At 47.3% G+C, this 15,998-nt stretch overlaps 1 protein-coding gene across 2 annotated transcripts in view; it reads left to right on the top strand.

The window, feature by feature from the left end:
- PMP22 (peripheral myelin protein 22) overlaps positions 1 to 13,816 on the top strand; it is a 30,087-nt gene extending 16,271 nt beyond the window's left edge. For both annotated transcript variants that reach the window (XM_032320357.1, XM_032320358.1), the window contains exons 4-5: positions 5,550 to 5,690; positions 13,562 to 13,816. In XM_032320357.1, the coding sequence (XP_032176248.1) occupies positions 5,550 to 5,690; positions 13,562 to 13,725 (305 nt within the window). In that variant the 3' untranslated portion in view covers positions 13,726 to 13,816. The remainder of the gene's footprint in view (positions 1 to 5,549; positions 5,691 to 13,561) is intronic.
- The last annotated feature ends 2,182 nt before the right edge of the window (positions 13,817 to 15,998 follow it).

The raw sequence follows: 15,998 nt of genomic DNA, 5'->3' as shown, positions 1-15,998 counted from the left end.
TGATTTTGTAAGTCAAGTGTTACTGGATGAGAGGCCCCGCCCGTTCATTTACATAGTGACTGAGACCAATTTTGTGCTAAGATGCCAAAACTGAGTATGGCCCCAGAGACCCTACCTTTGGCTTGCAAAGCCTAAAAGAGTCACAGTCTGCCTCTTTCCAGATAATTTGCAAATACTGGCAAATGCATTTGGAGTTCTGGTTGGTCCCCTAGTCATATAGCTTGTGGGAACATTATGGTCCCCATTTTTCATTACCAGAGTGACCCAGCCAGAGATACCCCAGAAACCGTACCCTGGAACAGTCCGTACATGCTTATTTGCCCTCGTCTTCCACATCAGCTTTTTAAACCGGGGGGCTCGTATCATCCCTGGGCAGAGCTTTCCTATCAGTTCTCTTGATCATTGCGGTAGCCCTGCAAGATAGTTGGTGTGTCATGTCAGAGAAGAGAAATCCAAGGCCAAACACATGGTAACTGAGAAGTGAAGCCGGTGATCAGCAGAAGGGGGTGGCAGAGCCATCTCCTGGGCTGCCCAGCAGTCGGGCTTGGCGCGTCCTCATACAGGATCAAACACCTGCCTTGCCCCGAGTGGGGATTCCTGCTCTCCTGGTCGAGTCCCATCCGGATGAAGGATTCTGGATCCGGAGAAATGTCCTCCACACTTCTGAATCTCCTCAGGACATTGTGGGCTTCCTTCTGAATAATCCCATGCACCTCAGCCAGCCTGTCGGGGCTGGAATGGAGGCTGCTCCCTGCTGGCCCCGTTGGCTCTCTCCCCAGCTCCCCATCTGAGAGCATCCGAGGGAAGAAGTCCCTTTACTCTCTGCAGGTAGAAGACCAGTCCTGTCCAGTTTCCAAGTGTTCTTTGAGTTTTGGATACCTTGTTGCGGCCTGCTGTGCTGCTTTGCCTTGGAATCTTTTAAGTTAGTTTTAATTATTCAAATGTTACAGGAAAGTATTCTCCTTATTAAAAATAAATCTGACGGTACAGATTTGGTCTTTGAGCAGAGACCAAACTCTCTTCTATTCTAGCTCCAGATCCTGGGGGTGGCTGTACGTATCAGTTGGCTTTGGCTTTGGCTCTTTTTCCAGCGAAAACACACACACACACACACACACACACACACACCTATTTATAAAGCTATTTATAAAGCTTTTTGGTGTGTATTTCCATAATGACATCATGTTGTGTGGACACCTTAGTTCTTTCGATGTCTCGGAGATCTAAGTCATGACTCTAGTGGTTGCAAAAATATTATCGGAGGGATTGACCCTACTTTATTGTCACTCATGGGAGTGATGGTATAGTGAGCAATCCTATTCATGTCTCTTTGGGGTATGTTTAAGTATTTATCCACGGTGTAGTGATTAAATGGTGGAGTCCTGTTATTAGCATCTAACAATTTAAATATATTCTGCCAAATTGCCAGTCACAGAAGGTTGATTATATATCATTCATCTGAATGTTCAGGGGTATCTCATACACGTACTCGGTTGACCTTAAGAACTTTTTTGATTTTTGCCAGTGTGATAGATAAACTTTGGCATCACATTCCTTGTGGATTTTCCTTGCATTTTCTTGGATATTAATGAGGTTGAACACCATTACATATGTTTATTGGCTATTCTTTTTTTTTTTTTAAGATTGTATTTATTTATTTGACAGAGATCACAAGTAGGCAGAGAGGCAGGCAGAGAGAGAGAAGGGGAAGCAGGCTCCCTAGCGAGCTGAGAGCCCGATGCGGGGCTCGATCCCAGGACCCTGAGATCATGACCTGAGCCAAAGGCAGACCCTTAACTGACTGAGCCACCCAGGTGCCCCTCAGATAAGTTTTTAAAGCATTTGACAAGTTCCAGTTGGGATATATTTTAGGTTTGCATTGAATTTGTACATTATGTTGGGAGAAAGCGGCTTCTTTAAGACTTCGAGTGTTTCTATCTGGGAAGATAGTATGTTTCTATGTCTTTAGCACTTCTTTTATGTGCTTTATTAAAATTTGTCTGCCTTTCTGAGCCCCCCACCAAAGAACATGAGTCTTTAATTAATTGTTTTTTTTGTCCTTTTTAAATTTTATTAACAATTGCGCTCCTCAGTAATGAGTCAGTTCATTTTGGATTCATTTAATTATTTCTTTTTTAACTTCTTTTTTTTTTTTTTTTTAAAGATTTTATTTATTTATTTGAGAGAGAGACAGTGAGAGAGAGCATGAGCAAGGAGAAGGCCAGAGAGCGGAGAAGGTCAGAGAGCGAAGCAGACTCCCCATGGAGCTGGGAGCCCGATGCGGGACTCGATCCCGGGACTCCGGGATCATGACCTGAGCCGAAGGCAGTCGTCCAACCAACTGAGCCACCCAGGCGTCCCTCTTTTTTAACTTCTTAAGTGGAAAGTTTAGTTCATTCTTTGCCAGTATTTGTGATTTTTAGTAAATGCTCCAAGGGCGTGCATTTTCCACGGAGTACGGCTTGGACCACTGCCCACAGATTTTACTTTTACTACTCTCTCAATCCCAATCCCTGCTGAGCAAAGTTTTAGTTTTCATCTTGATTTCTTTGTCCAAATACTATTTTTAAATTTCCAGTCTTATTTTCGCCAATTTGTTTTTCATTCCTACTTTCTGTTTGCCTTAGTTTATGCCTGTATCACTTTTGCTTCCTTTGAGATTCATGGAGATTTACTTGTCACCTAATACATAACGTTTAAGACTGTTTCTTAATAAAAAATAATTCGTGGTCTTTGTTATATGGACACAAATTTTCTGTATAGCTACTAAGTTGAAATGGTTAATTCTGTTACCAGTAATCTCTCTGCTCTGTATTTTTTTCAGTTACTTGATTTGTTTATCCTGAGAGAGGTATGCTAATGACTTTCACTATGACTGTGACTTTGTCAGTTTCTTCTCATCTCCCAATTATCTTTTACTTTATACCTTTTCTGAGCCATGCTATTTTTAAAAAAATTTTATTTATTTATTTAACAGAGAGAGAGAGAGCGGCGAGAGAGAGAGAGAGATATTGAGATCACAAGTAGGCAGAGAGGCAGGCAGAGAGAGTGGGGAAGCAGGCTCCCCGCTGAGCAGAGAGCCCGATGCGGGGTTCGATCTCAGGACCCTGGGATCATGACCTGAGCCGAAGGCAGAGGCTTAACCCACTGAGCTACCCAGGTGCCCCTGAGCCATGCTATTTTATAGGCATAAAGGTTTAAAACTATCTTTTCTTCATAGTCAGTTGGGTCTTTCCTCACTATGAAGTATCCCTCTCTGGCTCTTTTCATCTTTTGCAATTTAAATTCTGTGTTGTTTGATGCCATTATTGCTATATTTACTTTCTTTTTATTACTATTTGCCTGGCACCTCTTCTTAAAATCTTTTGATTTTTTGACTGTTGTTTGTTTTAGGTGTATCTCTTGTATCAGACTATCAATGGGAATTATGTCATTGAAGGTGAAATTCTTCATCTTCTAACGAGTGACTTGAACCCATTTACATATATTGTGATTGATGATATAGTTCGACTTACTGTCTTCATGTATGTGTTTTATTGTACTTATGGTTGAAAAGCTTCTTCAGCCTTGTATCCCCAGAACTAACCATAGTGCTGGCCTCAAAATAGTAGGTGTTAAGCAAATAAATATTCACTGAATAAAAATTTCCCTGAGCCCCTAATTCTGATATAATTTGACACCTTATGGCAAAATAACTCCATTGTAGTGGGGTGGGGACTCAAGTTCAAATTATTGGTAAAAGAAGTTTCAAGAAGGCTTTAGTTGCATTTCTAAGTCTAAGGAAATTCCTATTCCTGTAGATTTAGCGTCAAAGATTATGAGTTTTTTCTAAATGTGAGGTCTGTTGTTAGTGGTAGGAGAGGTAGAGTCAGGTAAAGGTTTCAGAATTGGAGGAGGAAATCCAGGTTTTCATCTGCACCAGCCACACTGCCTGGGAGAGTGTACCCAGAAGAATGTTTCCTAGTAAAAAAACTCAGTCACTGTTTTCGTTCTGGATTTGGGTCTCACGTTATCTTTGTTTCCAGCCTCACCTACCAGAGTGCTGGATAACTGGTTTACCTTGGAAAAAATAACATTACGGCAACATTAGCTTTATTGCAGACTGCTCCCTTAGAGGAATTACTAGGCTGGAGAAAGACAAACAGATTAAATTAAGAGCTATATAAAAAGTGAAGTCAAGATAGCTCATAACCCGGGACATCATTTTCTTACCTTAATTGACCAAGACATTGAAAACGTAAAAGAAGCAAATGTTCTGTCATGGTAGAAAGAATACTAGACTGGAATCCGGGGCCTCGCAGATTGGCCGTGCCAGCTGGGCTCCTCAGAACATCTCTGGAAATCTCTGTCAGTACAAAGGGGCTGGACTGGTGGATCTCCGACATTTCTTCAGTTAACCCCCCCAGCGCCCTTAAAACTCTGCCATGATTTCCTTGTGACTCAAACGACGTTCATCGTGTTCTGGGACTGAGTATAAGCCATGCGGATTTCACAGCTTGGAGTACTGTGTGAAGCATGGATGTGATTCTTGAAGCTTTTACACACCACCCAGTTACTGGGCTGAGAGGTTAGAGCCCTGTGGCTTCTCCTTCTCCAGTTGCTTCGCCTTGCTTAGAGTAACACCTTCCCCCAATGGTTGGCACTTGGAGGAAAGGACGTGAGTGACAGGTGGACAAAGCCAAATGTGGCTCTCCTAGGTGGACGCCATAGGTTCCCTCTGTAGGGCTGAGCCCAGGCTGTGTCGTCTTCTCTCCTCCCTCCCGAGATGACATTCTCTTGTGGCAGACGGTCAGCTACAGAATTCCCTTTCCTGCCTGAACTTCAGTAGGAAGCTTGGGAATTTGATCCAGTCTTGGGGCAGGAGGGGTAGGGGTGGGAATGGGCGCAGTTCAGTGAAGCTGTGGAAGTAGAGCCCGGCGTCCCATCTGGTGGCATGACCGAGCACAGACCGCTCTGAGCAGACGCTCACGACTGGGGTTAAGCTTGACCAAGACGTGGCTTGGCTGAACAAGTGGATGTTCATAGCACGCTCTTCTCCACTATCGTTTTCTTCCAATTTACTACAAAATTGGTTTTGGCATCAATAGTGTCTGTTCTTCCCAGCCATCCTCACGATCCCAAACTCTCCTTGGGGGGATGTTGATATTTTGAACAGTGGTTTTAAATTATTCTTGGAATATAGGGGATCCAAGAAGCAAGCCTTTGAAAACCCCTTGAGGGCAAGAAGAGAGAAGGCAGTGGGCGGGGCTCGGACTCTCTTCAACCCGCGTACTTATGTGGGAGTAACTCATTTGGCAAAAAGACTGGGAAGGAGTTCAATATATTTTAACTTGAGTTTAACTCCTAGTAGTGGGATTAGAGCTGTTTTCCTGCAGCCCTTATTATACAAGTGAATGGTTTGAGTTCTGCTCATAGAAAAAAGGCTTCTGTCACCTGGGAGGACTGTGGTTTTCAGGGGTCATGGTGCACCAGGCGCCATGTTCCTCATGGCACAGCTTCTCCCCTGGTCCTGGCTGGCTTTTCCTAACCTGGTGTCTCTCCCCTCCCAGAATGGCTGCAATCTGTCCAGGCCACCATGATCCTGTCCATCATCTTCAGTGTCCTGTCCCTGTTCCTGTTCTTCTGCCAGCTCTTCACCCTCACCAAAGGGGGCCGGTTTTACATCACTGGAGTCTTCCAGATCCTTGCTGGTAAGTTGGAGATGATATCCAGTTCATTTGGAGACTGCCTGTGCAAGGCTGGGGAATGATGTCCCATAGAGGGACATGGCCCCGGAAGGACAGATGTTTGTGAGTCTTTTACATAAACCTTGGATGGTTTATGTAAAATACAGATGTGTGTGTGTGTGTGTGTGTGTGTGTGTGTACGTGTGTGTGTACCTACACCTTAGAGTTTGGGAACTCTCCCCTATGCCATGGAACGAGATCCATAGGAAATAAGACTTAGGGGCTCTGGTGGGAAGGTCCCTAAGCCAGCCAGACCTGTCACCAGGAATGAAACTATACTCTGGACCCGGAACCAGAGGCGAATACCAAGAATATGAGTAGAGCCAAGGCCAGTCTTGAGGGTGTATCCCCGTACATGTTATCCCCCAAGATTATGTTATCCCTCACAGATTATGGAGTAAGATATCATTCCTAGGTATGTTAGAAGCAGAGCTATCATTAGTCACTCTGCTTCTAGAAATAATACACAAAACTAGAAAATATTCTGGGATTTCTTTTTTGGCTTGCCATTTACAGTTCGACATCAAGTCAAATGATGATCATACTTTTGCATTGGCATGGAAAGTGGTCTCGATGTGCTGCTGAGCTCTTGTGTCCTTCCTCTAAGCTGTGTTTCTTACTCTCCTTTATTCCCCCTCCAGGGTTCTGGTGGGCTTTGATTTACTGTTGTCATCCTCAGGTGTCTTCATTTTGACACCCCCGTGTAATGTGCCATCATTTCCAACATGGGGCCATGATGACACATGAGAGGTTTCCTTTGTCTCTTCCTTAAATTGCCTTCATGTCCCCCCACTGGACAGGTTATCCATATGTGCAGTATGCAGAGTCCGGGAAGCTCCTGTTATACAAGGTGATGTCTTCCAACTTGGTCTCTATATCCTGAGCAATGTCTTTTTCCATTGACTCTTTATCTTTCTGCCTGTTGACTCCCAGTTGACTGAGTCAGCAAACACTGGAGAGAAGTCAGGGGCAGATGGGGTGGTGGCTCCTAGAGTCCATGCTAATAAGTCATAAACTCCGTATATACCAGAATACATCCATGTCCTGTGGGATGTTCTAGTATCTGGCTGAGTAGGCAAAGGGCTATGCTATCTCTTTGTTGGTTGTTGGAATGTCCATGGTGCTGAATCACCATCCTTTCCCCGGAAGCATCATTGGAAGGTTGTAACAGCCTATATGTCCTGGATGGATGGATGGATGGATGGATATGTGGATACAATGGCTTACACATGGCTATATGGTAAGGCACAGCCTGAAGCTGAATGCTGATGACCTTTTTCTAGAAGCTGGAGAGTTTACCCTTTCCCAGCAGAAGGAAATTAGACTGGACAGCTCCTTCTCATTAAATCCTTAAATACAGCATTTCAGTATGTACCATCTGAGGATTTCAAAACCGAAGAGTGCTTTGCTACTTGCATAGTTTTATTATACCAAGGAAGGCTCCTGGAGTGTTGCCAATTTTGTTAACTCACAGATTATGGAGTAAGATATCATTCCTAGGTATGTTAGAAGCAGAGCTATCATTAGTCACTCTGCTTCTAGAAATAATACACAAAACTAGAAAATATTCTGGGATTTCTTTTTTGGCTTGCCATTTACAGTTCGACATCAAGTCAAATGATGATCATACTTTTGCATCAATGGATGTGTCCTCAAGATAAAACAATCCAGACTTAGGAAACAGAACTTTCATCAAATGTGTTACTTTACTGATAAATTGAGACCAGGAGAGGATCATGAGCCGCCAGGGTCACCCAGCTCACGCAAGAACAGCATATGCCTCCACTTCCCCTCATTCCACAAGAACTCTGTATTTAGTTAGGAACTTCCTTCTCATTAGAGATGCTGAATCCACCAAAACTGCCACAGAACCCAACACCCAAGGCAGAAACTCTGCTTTTTCAGCATGGATTTCTAACCCGTCCTGTTCTGGCTCTCCTCTGAACTCAGTGTAAGCCCGTTAGAATTCTGCTTTAAAAAAAATCTAAAAGCACATGATTTGTTCTTCATTTTTCCCCTTTGAATGTAGCTTCTTATCTCTCATGGGACCCAATTTTCAGTTTATCAGTTTGTCAGCCTGGCAGCCCCTATTCAAATAGGAAGTTGTCTTGAATTAGTCGTGTCGAGCCACAGGAGTGGTCATAATTTATAAGCCTGAAGAATGTTCTGTTCCTAACTGTGAGCACCAGTTCATGTGAGCTGAAAGGATCCTCTGGTAACCCCAGGCTCTCCAGAAAGTTGCATTTGATCTTGCGCTGTAGGGTCTTGCCGCTCAAGTGGAGGACTAAAAGAGAAAGGGTCTTCCCTTAGAAATTCCCATACTTCTTCAAAGCACCAAAGCATTTTATTTTATTTTATTTTTTATTATCTTTTTAAAAGATTTTTATTTGAGAGAGAGAGAGAGAGAGAAAGAGCACACAAGCAGATGCCCCACTGAGCAGGGAGCCTGACACAGGGCTCGATCCCAGGACCCTGGATCATGACCTGAGCCAAAGGCAGATCCTTAGCCAGCAGAGGCACCCAGGCACCCTGCACTGAAGCATTTTAAAGTGGAAGCCACTGGTCTCTCCCAGGCGGCTGTTTTGGGCTGCCCTGCCCCTGCCTAGCATCCCTTTGGAGGGCCCAGCTGTGGTCTTCATAGATGACACCTGAGCGTGCGGGAAAGGCAGGTACAAGGTGTGGGGGGCTGTTGGGACTGACTGTAGCTTTAGGAGCCGTCTCTGCTTGCTCTAGATTATACCTCTGTGGGTGCTTATCCGTCCGCCTGCTTTGCTGCCTCATCCCCTTCTGCTTTTCATAATAAGCCACAAGTCTCACACTTGATTACATACTTCTTGGGTTGGCTGCTTCCTGGAGACGGGTCAAGAGGCTCCATCTAGCTCATTGTTTTTCCATCTTAGCTGTGCATCAGAATCCTCTTTTTAGGGGTGCCACCTGGGCGGCTCAGTTCGTTGAGCATCTGACTCTTGGTTCCAGCTCAGGTCCTGACCTCACGGTCGTGGGATGGAGCCTCGTGTCAGGCTCTGTGCTCAGCGGGGAGTCTGCTTGAGATTTTCTTTCTCTCCCTTTTCCTTTGTCCCTCCCCCTGCTCATGCACACACGCTATCTCCTTCCCTCTCTCTCTCTCAAATAAATAGTAACTCTTTTTTTTTTTTTTTTTTTAAGAATCACCTTTTTAAAAAGAGCTTTGACAAACACGCCAGCTCTCAGGCTTCATCCCTGGAGAGGTCTTGGGTGGGACTGTGCTCTGGGTGGCTCTGATGTTCATCCAGGGTTGGGAACTGTTGGTGTGGCCATCATACCGTCCCTAATCTCACTGTAAGGTCTTCTAGGAATTTCTCTGCCCACCACGCATCCCATTCCTGGACCATCAATTCTTGTAAACCGCCTTCTTGGAGAAGAGCCATTCCTGTCCTCTCTCTGGATTTTGCAGTCTTTTTTGTCTTCAGAACCGGTACCCATGTTCTCAGACAGTGCTTACCCTGACCCCAGGCCCGCTGGGCTGGGTTACGCTCCATGAGAAAGCCTCAGGAAATTCACAGAGATACAGACCTGAAAGACAGAGCCCCCGTTTGGATTTCTATTTAACGACTCGGGACCCAGCCCCGGGCTCCGGGCACGCCACATAGAAAGCCCTGAATAAGCCGCTTGTTGGATGACTGGATAATTGTACTCCGTCTGGCAATTGTTCTCCAACTGGCAGAATCAAACGCGGGTCACATGTGTTGTTACTATATATTGTGATTAGTGTGAAGAACAGAGAAGACGGTAAAAGGAGACCCCCTGAGTGAGTGGTTCTGTTTGCTCTGTTTGTTCTGTCAAACAGACGGATACAGATGTAGGGCTTTAGAACGAAAGACTTTGGGGGATGAATAAAACAGCACAGGGCGGGGGCGCCTGGGTGGCTCAGTGGGTTAAGCCGCTGCCTTCGGCTCAGGTCATGATCTCAGGGTCCTGGGATCGAGTCCTGCATCGGGCTCTCTGCTCGGCAGGGAGCCTGCTTCCCTCTCTCTCTCTCTCTGCCTGCCTCTCCATCTACTTGTGATTTCTCTCTGTCAAATAAATAAATAAAATCTTTAAAAAAAAAAAAAAAAAAACACAGCACAGGGCACTCCCTATTCCAAAGGGGTCAAGGGCAGCAGCAGCCAGATGTCACGTTTAGGAACCGCCCCCATCGGGGTGAACCGTTCTAGACGTGGCATTCGCGGTGCCCAGGTCGGAATCCGGGAATGCAGTGGGCGGCTTTCGAGGTGGTGAGGGTCGCTTGGATGCTGAAATCGGGAGCTGGGCCAGCAGGGCAGAGAAAGTTCTCGTTGTCAGACAGAGAGCCCAGCACTTTGAGAGGAAGGGAGCTTCCAGCCTCTTCCTGCCCTACCTCAAGACCCTCAGAACCGGGGGCGGGGTGGGGGTGTTGCAGAACTCGAAGGCGCTCACTCTTCCAACCAGCGCCACGAGGCTCCTTGTACCTCCCGTTTACTTTCTAGCTAGGTTCCCTCTGGCTTCTGCGGAGGTCACTGATCTAACTCCCTGAGTTCCTTTGCTCCTTTCAATTCTGTTGATGGCTTGTTCCTCCCAGCCATTATCCTGTAGCCCTTCAGACATCCCTGTTTTCCCAGTGAGCTAAGTTAGCTCATCAGGGGGCCATGCCAGGCTGGGTCCCCTGTCTCCCTTAACCCAGATCCAGTCCATTCCTGTGTGGAAGTTGTCCATTTCTGTTCTCTTCTTATCCTGACTGACACCACAGCCATTGTGCAAAAGCCAACTTGGGCGCCTTCCCGTCCCCTCTCATTGCTACCCCGAAATCCCTTTCCCATGCTTCTCCCAGAGTGACCTTTCTGAAACCCACCGCAGATCATGCTTCCCCCCGGCTGAGGATGGTCTTCCCACCACAACTTCCTCAATGTGCCACTCAGGGCTCTCCCGCCTCCCCTCACGCTGCCCTCTCCGCGTCCTGGGGGATTCTTGTCAGGACCTGCTTCCCCTGCCTAACTCTTCCACACCCTCGAGACTCGGGTCAAGTACCGTCTCCCTCCATCAGGCTTCCCTGGGCCCCCCAGTTTGGACTATGTGCCTGTCCATCCTCTCAGGACATCATCTGATGCATTTCTCTCTCCCTCTCTTGAAATCATGTCAGGCCATATTGGAAGTTTCTGCGGGCATGTCTGCTCCTGAATGACAGTCCCCCCTGAAACTAGGGGCCATGTCTTATCCATCATGGTGCCCTCAGTAGCCAGAACAGTGCCTGCACACAGTAGGTGCTCAGTACATGTGTTCAGAGCCAAACACAATGGAGATAAGGAAGTTTCGAGACCTCCTGCCATTTCTTGCTTTGTCTTTGGCCCCTTGGTTGCTCCCATCCGAAGGTGTGGGGCTCTGATTGCTCACCCGTGGTTGCTGTTGCTATGAAGGCGGCTTGAGGCCTCCTCTTCAAGGGGGCTTTAGGGAGCTGGTTCCAGAGCCAGCCGCCCTGATAGGGAGAAACTCGCGAATGTTGTCTGGACAGGGTTGGTGGCCCCCACTGATAGCTGACTGCCCTTCAGGACTCAGGTGCCTATCAGGAGGTCCCTGTCACTCCCAGAGCACAGATGGCTTGTCCATAGGGAAGGAAGGCACAAAGCTTGCTGATGTGACAGCAACCTTCCCCGTGGGGGACCTTCATCGCCACGCCCCCACCTACCGGTGGGTGAGGAAGCCAGTTACCACCCACTTACCGGGACGAATGTTTTGGGACTGTCGTGTGGCATCAACTACCCTATATCCCAGGGCTGTACAGACAGACAGCCTTGTAATAACATATTCCCTAAAACATCAGTCTCCTGACGACAGTAATTACAAAGCACGGCTTTGTGATTTAGCTCAGCTCACTGCAGATCCTGGCAAAGTGCAAATTCCTCTGCCTCTGAGATGTTCCTCAGGCAAATGTCATGTAAATTAGGCCATCTGCTTAGTTGCTATGCTTGTGAATCCTGCCTCCCTCGGTCCCTCTTGGTCACAGATGGAATGCTCACTCCTTCCCAGTGAAATCCAGGCACGGCTGGTCTGCACAGCTCTCGTGGCCTTTTTTCAGGAGGCGGCTGGTTAGGCGCATGGCCCATTTGGAAGCCTGGCCAGCGTGACAGGCATCGGCCTGGCCTTCTCACACTCTGTTCCCTCGGTCACATTTCTCTTTGCACAGCCCTGCCCTCGTTAGGTAGGTCCAGCCGCCCTGATAGGGAGAAACTCTCGAATGTTGTCTGGACAACATTCTCCCAAGAGACTACCGCAATCTTTCTTAAAGATGCGAGTCTGCACTTGGCTGAGGTGAGCCTTGGGGGGCCATGGGGGATGGGAACTGGGGATCACGGGCCTCAGGGCAAATAAAGCGTGTTCCTGACAGGTCAAAGCGGCTGTCTTCCCCAAATGACAGTTTGCCTGCTCGGGTCCCCCCCGCGCCCCCCCAACGCAGGCATCTTGGCTGTCTCTGGAACTTTCTGTAGGTAGTGGATCCTGGATCACATCCCACTGTAGTTCCAGGACCATTGTGTGGCTTTCTTAGCGGGGGCCAGCGGAGTGGGAGTTTTCTCCTCTGACTTGGAGAAGGACAGTCTTATCAGGGTGGCGAATGTAACATAGTCCCACTTATGCACTTTGTTGAAACAAAGTTGCAGTGTCCCTTGGAACAGCAGCCTGAATAGCAGTGAGGTTAGATGTAGGTGGTCTGGGGCACTGGGAGCTTTGGAACCACAGGAATCCCGCAGAGCATGCTGGATTTATAATAAAGCCACTCAGAGCCTCTCACAGACCCTGTTTTCAGGAGGGAACAGAGGGAACAGGGCAGGCTTTGTGCAGCTCCGGGCTGGGGTGCTGGCATCACCGGACCCCCTCCCTTCAGGGGGATGCGGACTGCCACTGTGGGCATAGACCATCACTCTTGAATTTGCCTGCTTCAAGAGCTCCTAGGTAGAGCTTTTTCTTGTCCTTCCCACACCAGAAGGGTGCAGACGTAGGCAGGGGAAAGTTCTCCTGATTTATCTGTGTATCCAATAACCTTCCTCTCCTCTTTGGGCTTCACCAACCTTGGGGGCACCAGGAACTGTTGGAAGGGACCAAGCACAATGATAGTTTCCTCCTCTCTCTGCCTCCTGGTCATATACTGTCCTTCCTCGTCCTCTTCTTGTTCCTCTATATTCCTTTGTAAGCCTAGCGATGCCCATAGGCATTGATCACTCGATCTGATACAATGCAGTCCTGCTAAGGGGCCCTGTGTTCTGCCTGGAGCCCCATGCTCTGGCCCTCGCGCCACTCAGGTGGCAGAGTGTCATTTCACTTTTCTGGTTCAGATGGCATCACGGCCCACTTGCAGAGCAGTTCACAGGGTCCCGAGGGCTCCCACCCTGGATGCCGACTTCCCAGCCTTCCTTGGAAAGAGCTAGGCAGGTTTATCCTACAACCCAAATTCTTGCTGTCGACTAGGAATTGGTGACAGTTAAAGGAACAGAGATGGGGCAGAAAAGATGACAAGGGACCATGGAGATGCTGGTCTAGGTCAACATAGATCGGAACCAGAGAACAGATCACTTTTGTGTTTCTAGATCTTTGAGCTCCTCCTCTCAACCTGGCAGCGGGTTCCTTCCCGAATCAGATATGCTTCTCTCTCTGTGTTGTCAGCCAACAACTGGGCAACCCGGTGTGTGTGTGTTTGTGTGTGTGTGAGTGTCTGTGAGTGTGTGTGAGTCAAGAGCAGGGAGTGGTGTGGGCAGGTACACCCCCAGTGTGGGATCCGCACTGGGGGTGTTGGACCGGGGACCCCTCGCCGTGACCTCTCTCTCACCGCACTTGCCTCTATCTTTCCCCAGGTCTGTGCGTAATGAGCGCGGCCTCCATCTACACGGTGAGGCACCCGGAATGGCATTTCAACTCGGAGTACTCCTATGGCTTTGCCTACATCCTGGCCTGGGTGGCCTTCCCCCTGGCCCTTCTCAGCGGCGTCATATACGTGATCTTGCGGAAACGCGAATGAGGCGCCCAGACAGCTGGTCTGAGGCACTGAGCATACCTAGGGGAAGGGAGGAAGGAAACCAGAAACCAGAAAAAAAAAAAAAAAAAAAAGAGCTAGCCAAAAAACCCAAACTCAAACCAAACCAAACAGAAAGCAGTTGAAAGGGGGGGGTTAGTGTTGACTGAAGATGTATATAATATCTATGGTTTATAAAACCTATTTATAACACTTTTTACATATATGTACATAGTATTGTTTGCTTTTTATGTTGACCATCAGCCTTGTGTTGAATCTTAAAGAAGTAGCTAAGGAACTTGACATCCTAACCGTGTAATCGAGCTCAGTATTTTCCGTTCTCTGTTTTTCGTTCTTTTTGTTTTGCCCAGACATGAAATAACTCCGTCTTGCCCCTTCCCTTTTATCTGAAAGAAGATACCTCCCTTCCGCTCCACCTCATTGAGAAAACCAAAGTGTGGGTAGAAACCCTGAATGGCCAAAACCCTTAAATTGTGGGTGGCCCCGTGCTTCTCCCACAGAGACGGGCGCCGCGCACAACCCCGTGCGAAGCCTCACGCTCACGTGCGGGAAACCCCCAAACTGGAGCCCTTGGCAAAAACACGGCTTGTGGCCTCGGAACGCTTGCCCTTGACGGTGGGTGTCTCGGTCACATATCGAGATGAGAAATCGGTGACAAGAAACCCATGAAATGGTGCTATATATCTACCATTCCTTAGTATCACTAATCATCTAAACCACTCACTGGAAATTCAATTAACAGTTTTACAACATAAAGTAGAATGGAGACCTGAATAAATAATTCTCTGTAATATAAATGGTTTATAACTGCTTTTGTACCTAGCTAGGCTGCAGTTATTCCAATAATAGATAAATAATAAACACAGCCTTTATCGCTCCCACATTCTTCTTACGGTCGGAGCATCGGGACAAGCTCTAGACCCACCCCCACCCCGCCCAGGACTGTGCGTTTCCAGGGCTCAGCTGGGTCTAGACTGTTCTCTGCCTCCAAGGACTGTCTGGCAATGACTTGTACTGGCCACCAACTGTAGATGTAAATATGGTGCCCTTCTGATGCTAAGACTCCAGACCTTTTTTTTTTTTTTTTTTTTTTTTGCCTTTGCTTTTTTTCTGATTTTATACCAACTGTGTGGACTAAGATGCATTAAAATAAACATCAGAGTAACTCACTGATCTCTCTTGGAGTTTTTTTGGGACCTTGGCTTGGGGGTGGGGGTTGCCTTTCAGAGTGGAGGAAAGAGATGCTTTGGCGGAAACCAAGATTGGGCTCATGGTCTAGGTTGGCTTTTGGCTTTCTTGCAGGTGACAGGGAGCACATCGTGCCTTCTGTAAGCCTGTGCAGATGTCTGCTCTTTGAGGAGGACGAGGAATCGCAGCTGAAACAAACTGTAAATGGGCTGGAAGGGACTTGAGTGTTCATTAACTCAACCCTCTCTCCCGCGCTCTCTTCTCTGATGAACTGCACAGGGAACCGTGGAAGCACGTCATGCATTCACCTAACATATGGGAAATGTTGGCATGGGCTGTGCACACCCCTATCCTCTAAAAGAAGGGGGAGGTCAGATGAAGGAATCACTGGATGATGATTGGAGGCCAGACTTTGAGATAAAACATTAGTAGGCATCAACTAAGTTCCTGATGGGGTCCTGAGGGAGGGCACGGGCTGACCATGTCATCTAGCTCCGGGGTTCTGGGCTGTGTCTCACCTGTGGATATTTTTACCCATCGATGTTATATCACACACGTGCAAAACATCAAGCTTATGATTCACTCGGCGTTGCTCTGATACTCATTAAGCACCGACACTGAACTAGGCACCAGAGGTCAGGAAATGATCACATATATTTTTTTTAAGATATAATTTATTTATTTTAGAGAGAAAGAGCATGAGTGGAGAGAGGGACAGAGGGAGAGACAGAGAATCTCAAGCAGATTCCATGCTGAGCATGGAGCCCAACACTGGCTTGGATCCCAGGACCCAGAGCTTAAACCAAGAGTCAGATGCTTAACCAACTGAGCCACCCAGGGGCCCCTAGGATCACAAAGGGTAATATTTTTGTGAGAGGCACAGGCACACAACTATATCGTAATGAAGGACAAACTGATTAGGCTCCTTGGATTTGAACCTGCCCTCTCTCCCTTACCAGCTGCAGAAGACTGGGGACAGACCAACTCTAAGATTTCATTTTCTCATCTATAAGATGGACATGCCAATGCCCAATTTATGGGATTGTAGAGATTAAAAAGCGATGGAAAAT

This window comes from Mustela erminea, chromosome 18 (genome assembly GCF_009829155.1).
Source record: "Mustela erminea isolate mMusErm1 chromosome 18, mMusErm1.Pri, whole genome shotgun sequence".
Taxonomy (NCBI): Eukaryota; Metazoa; Chordata; class Mammalia; order Carnivora; family Mustelidae; genus Mustela; species Mustela erminea.
This window is presented reverse-complemented; position numbering and strand designations above follow the sequence as displayed.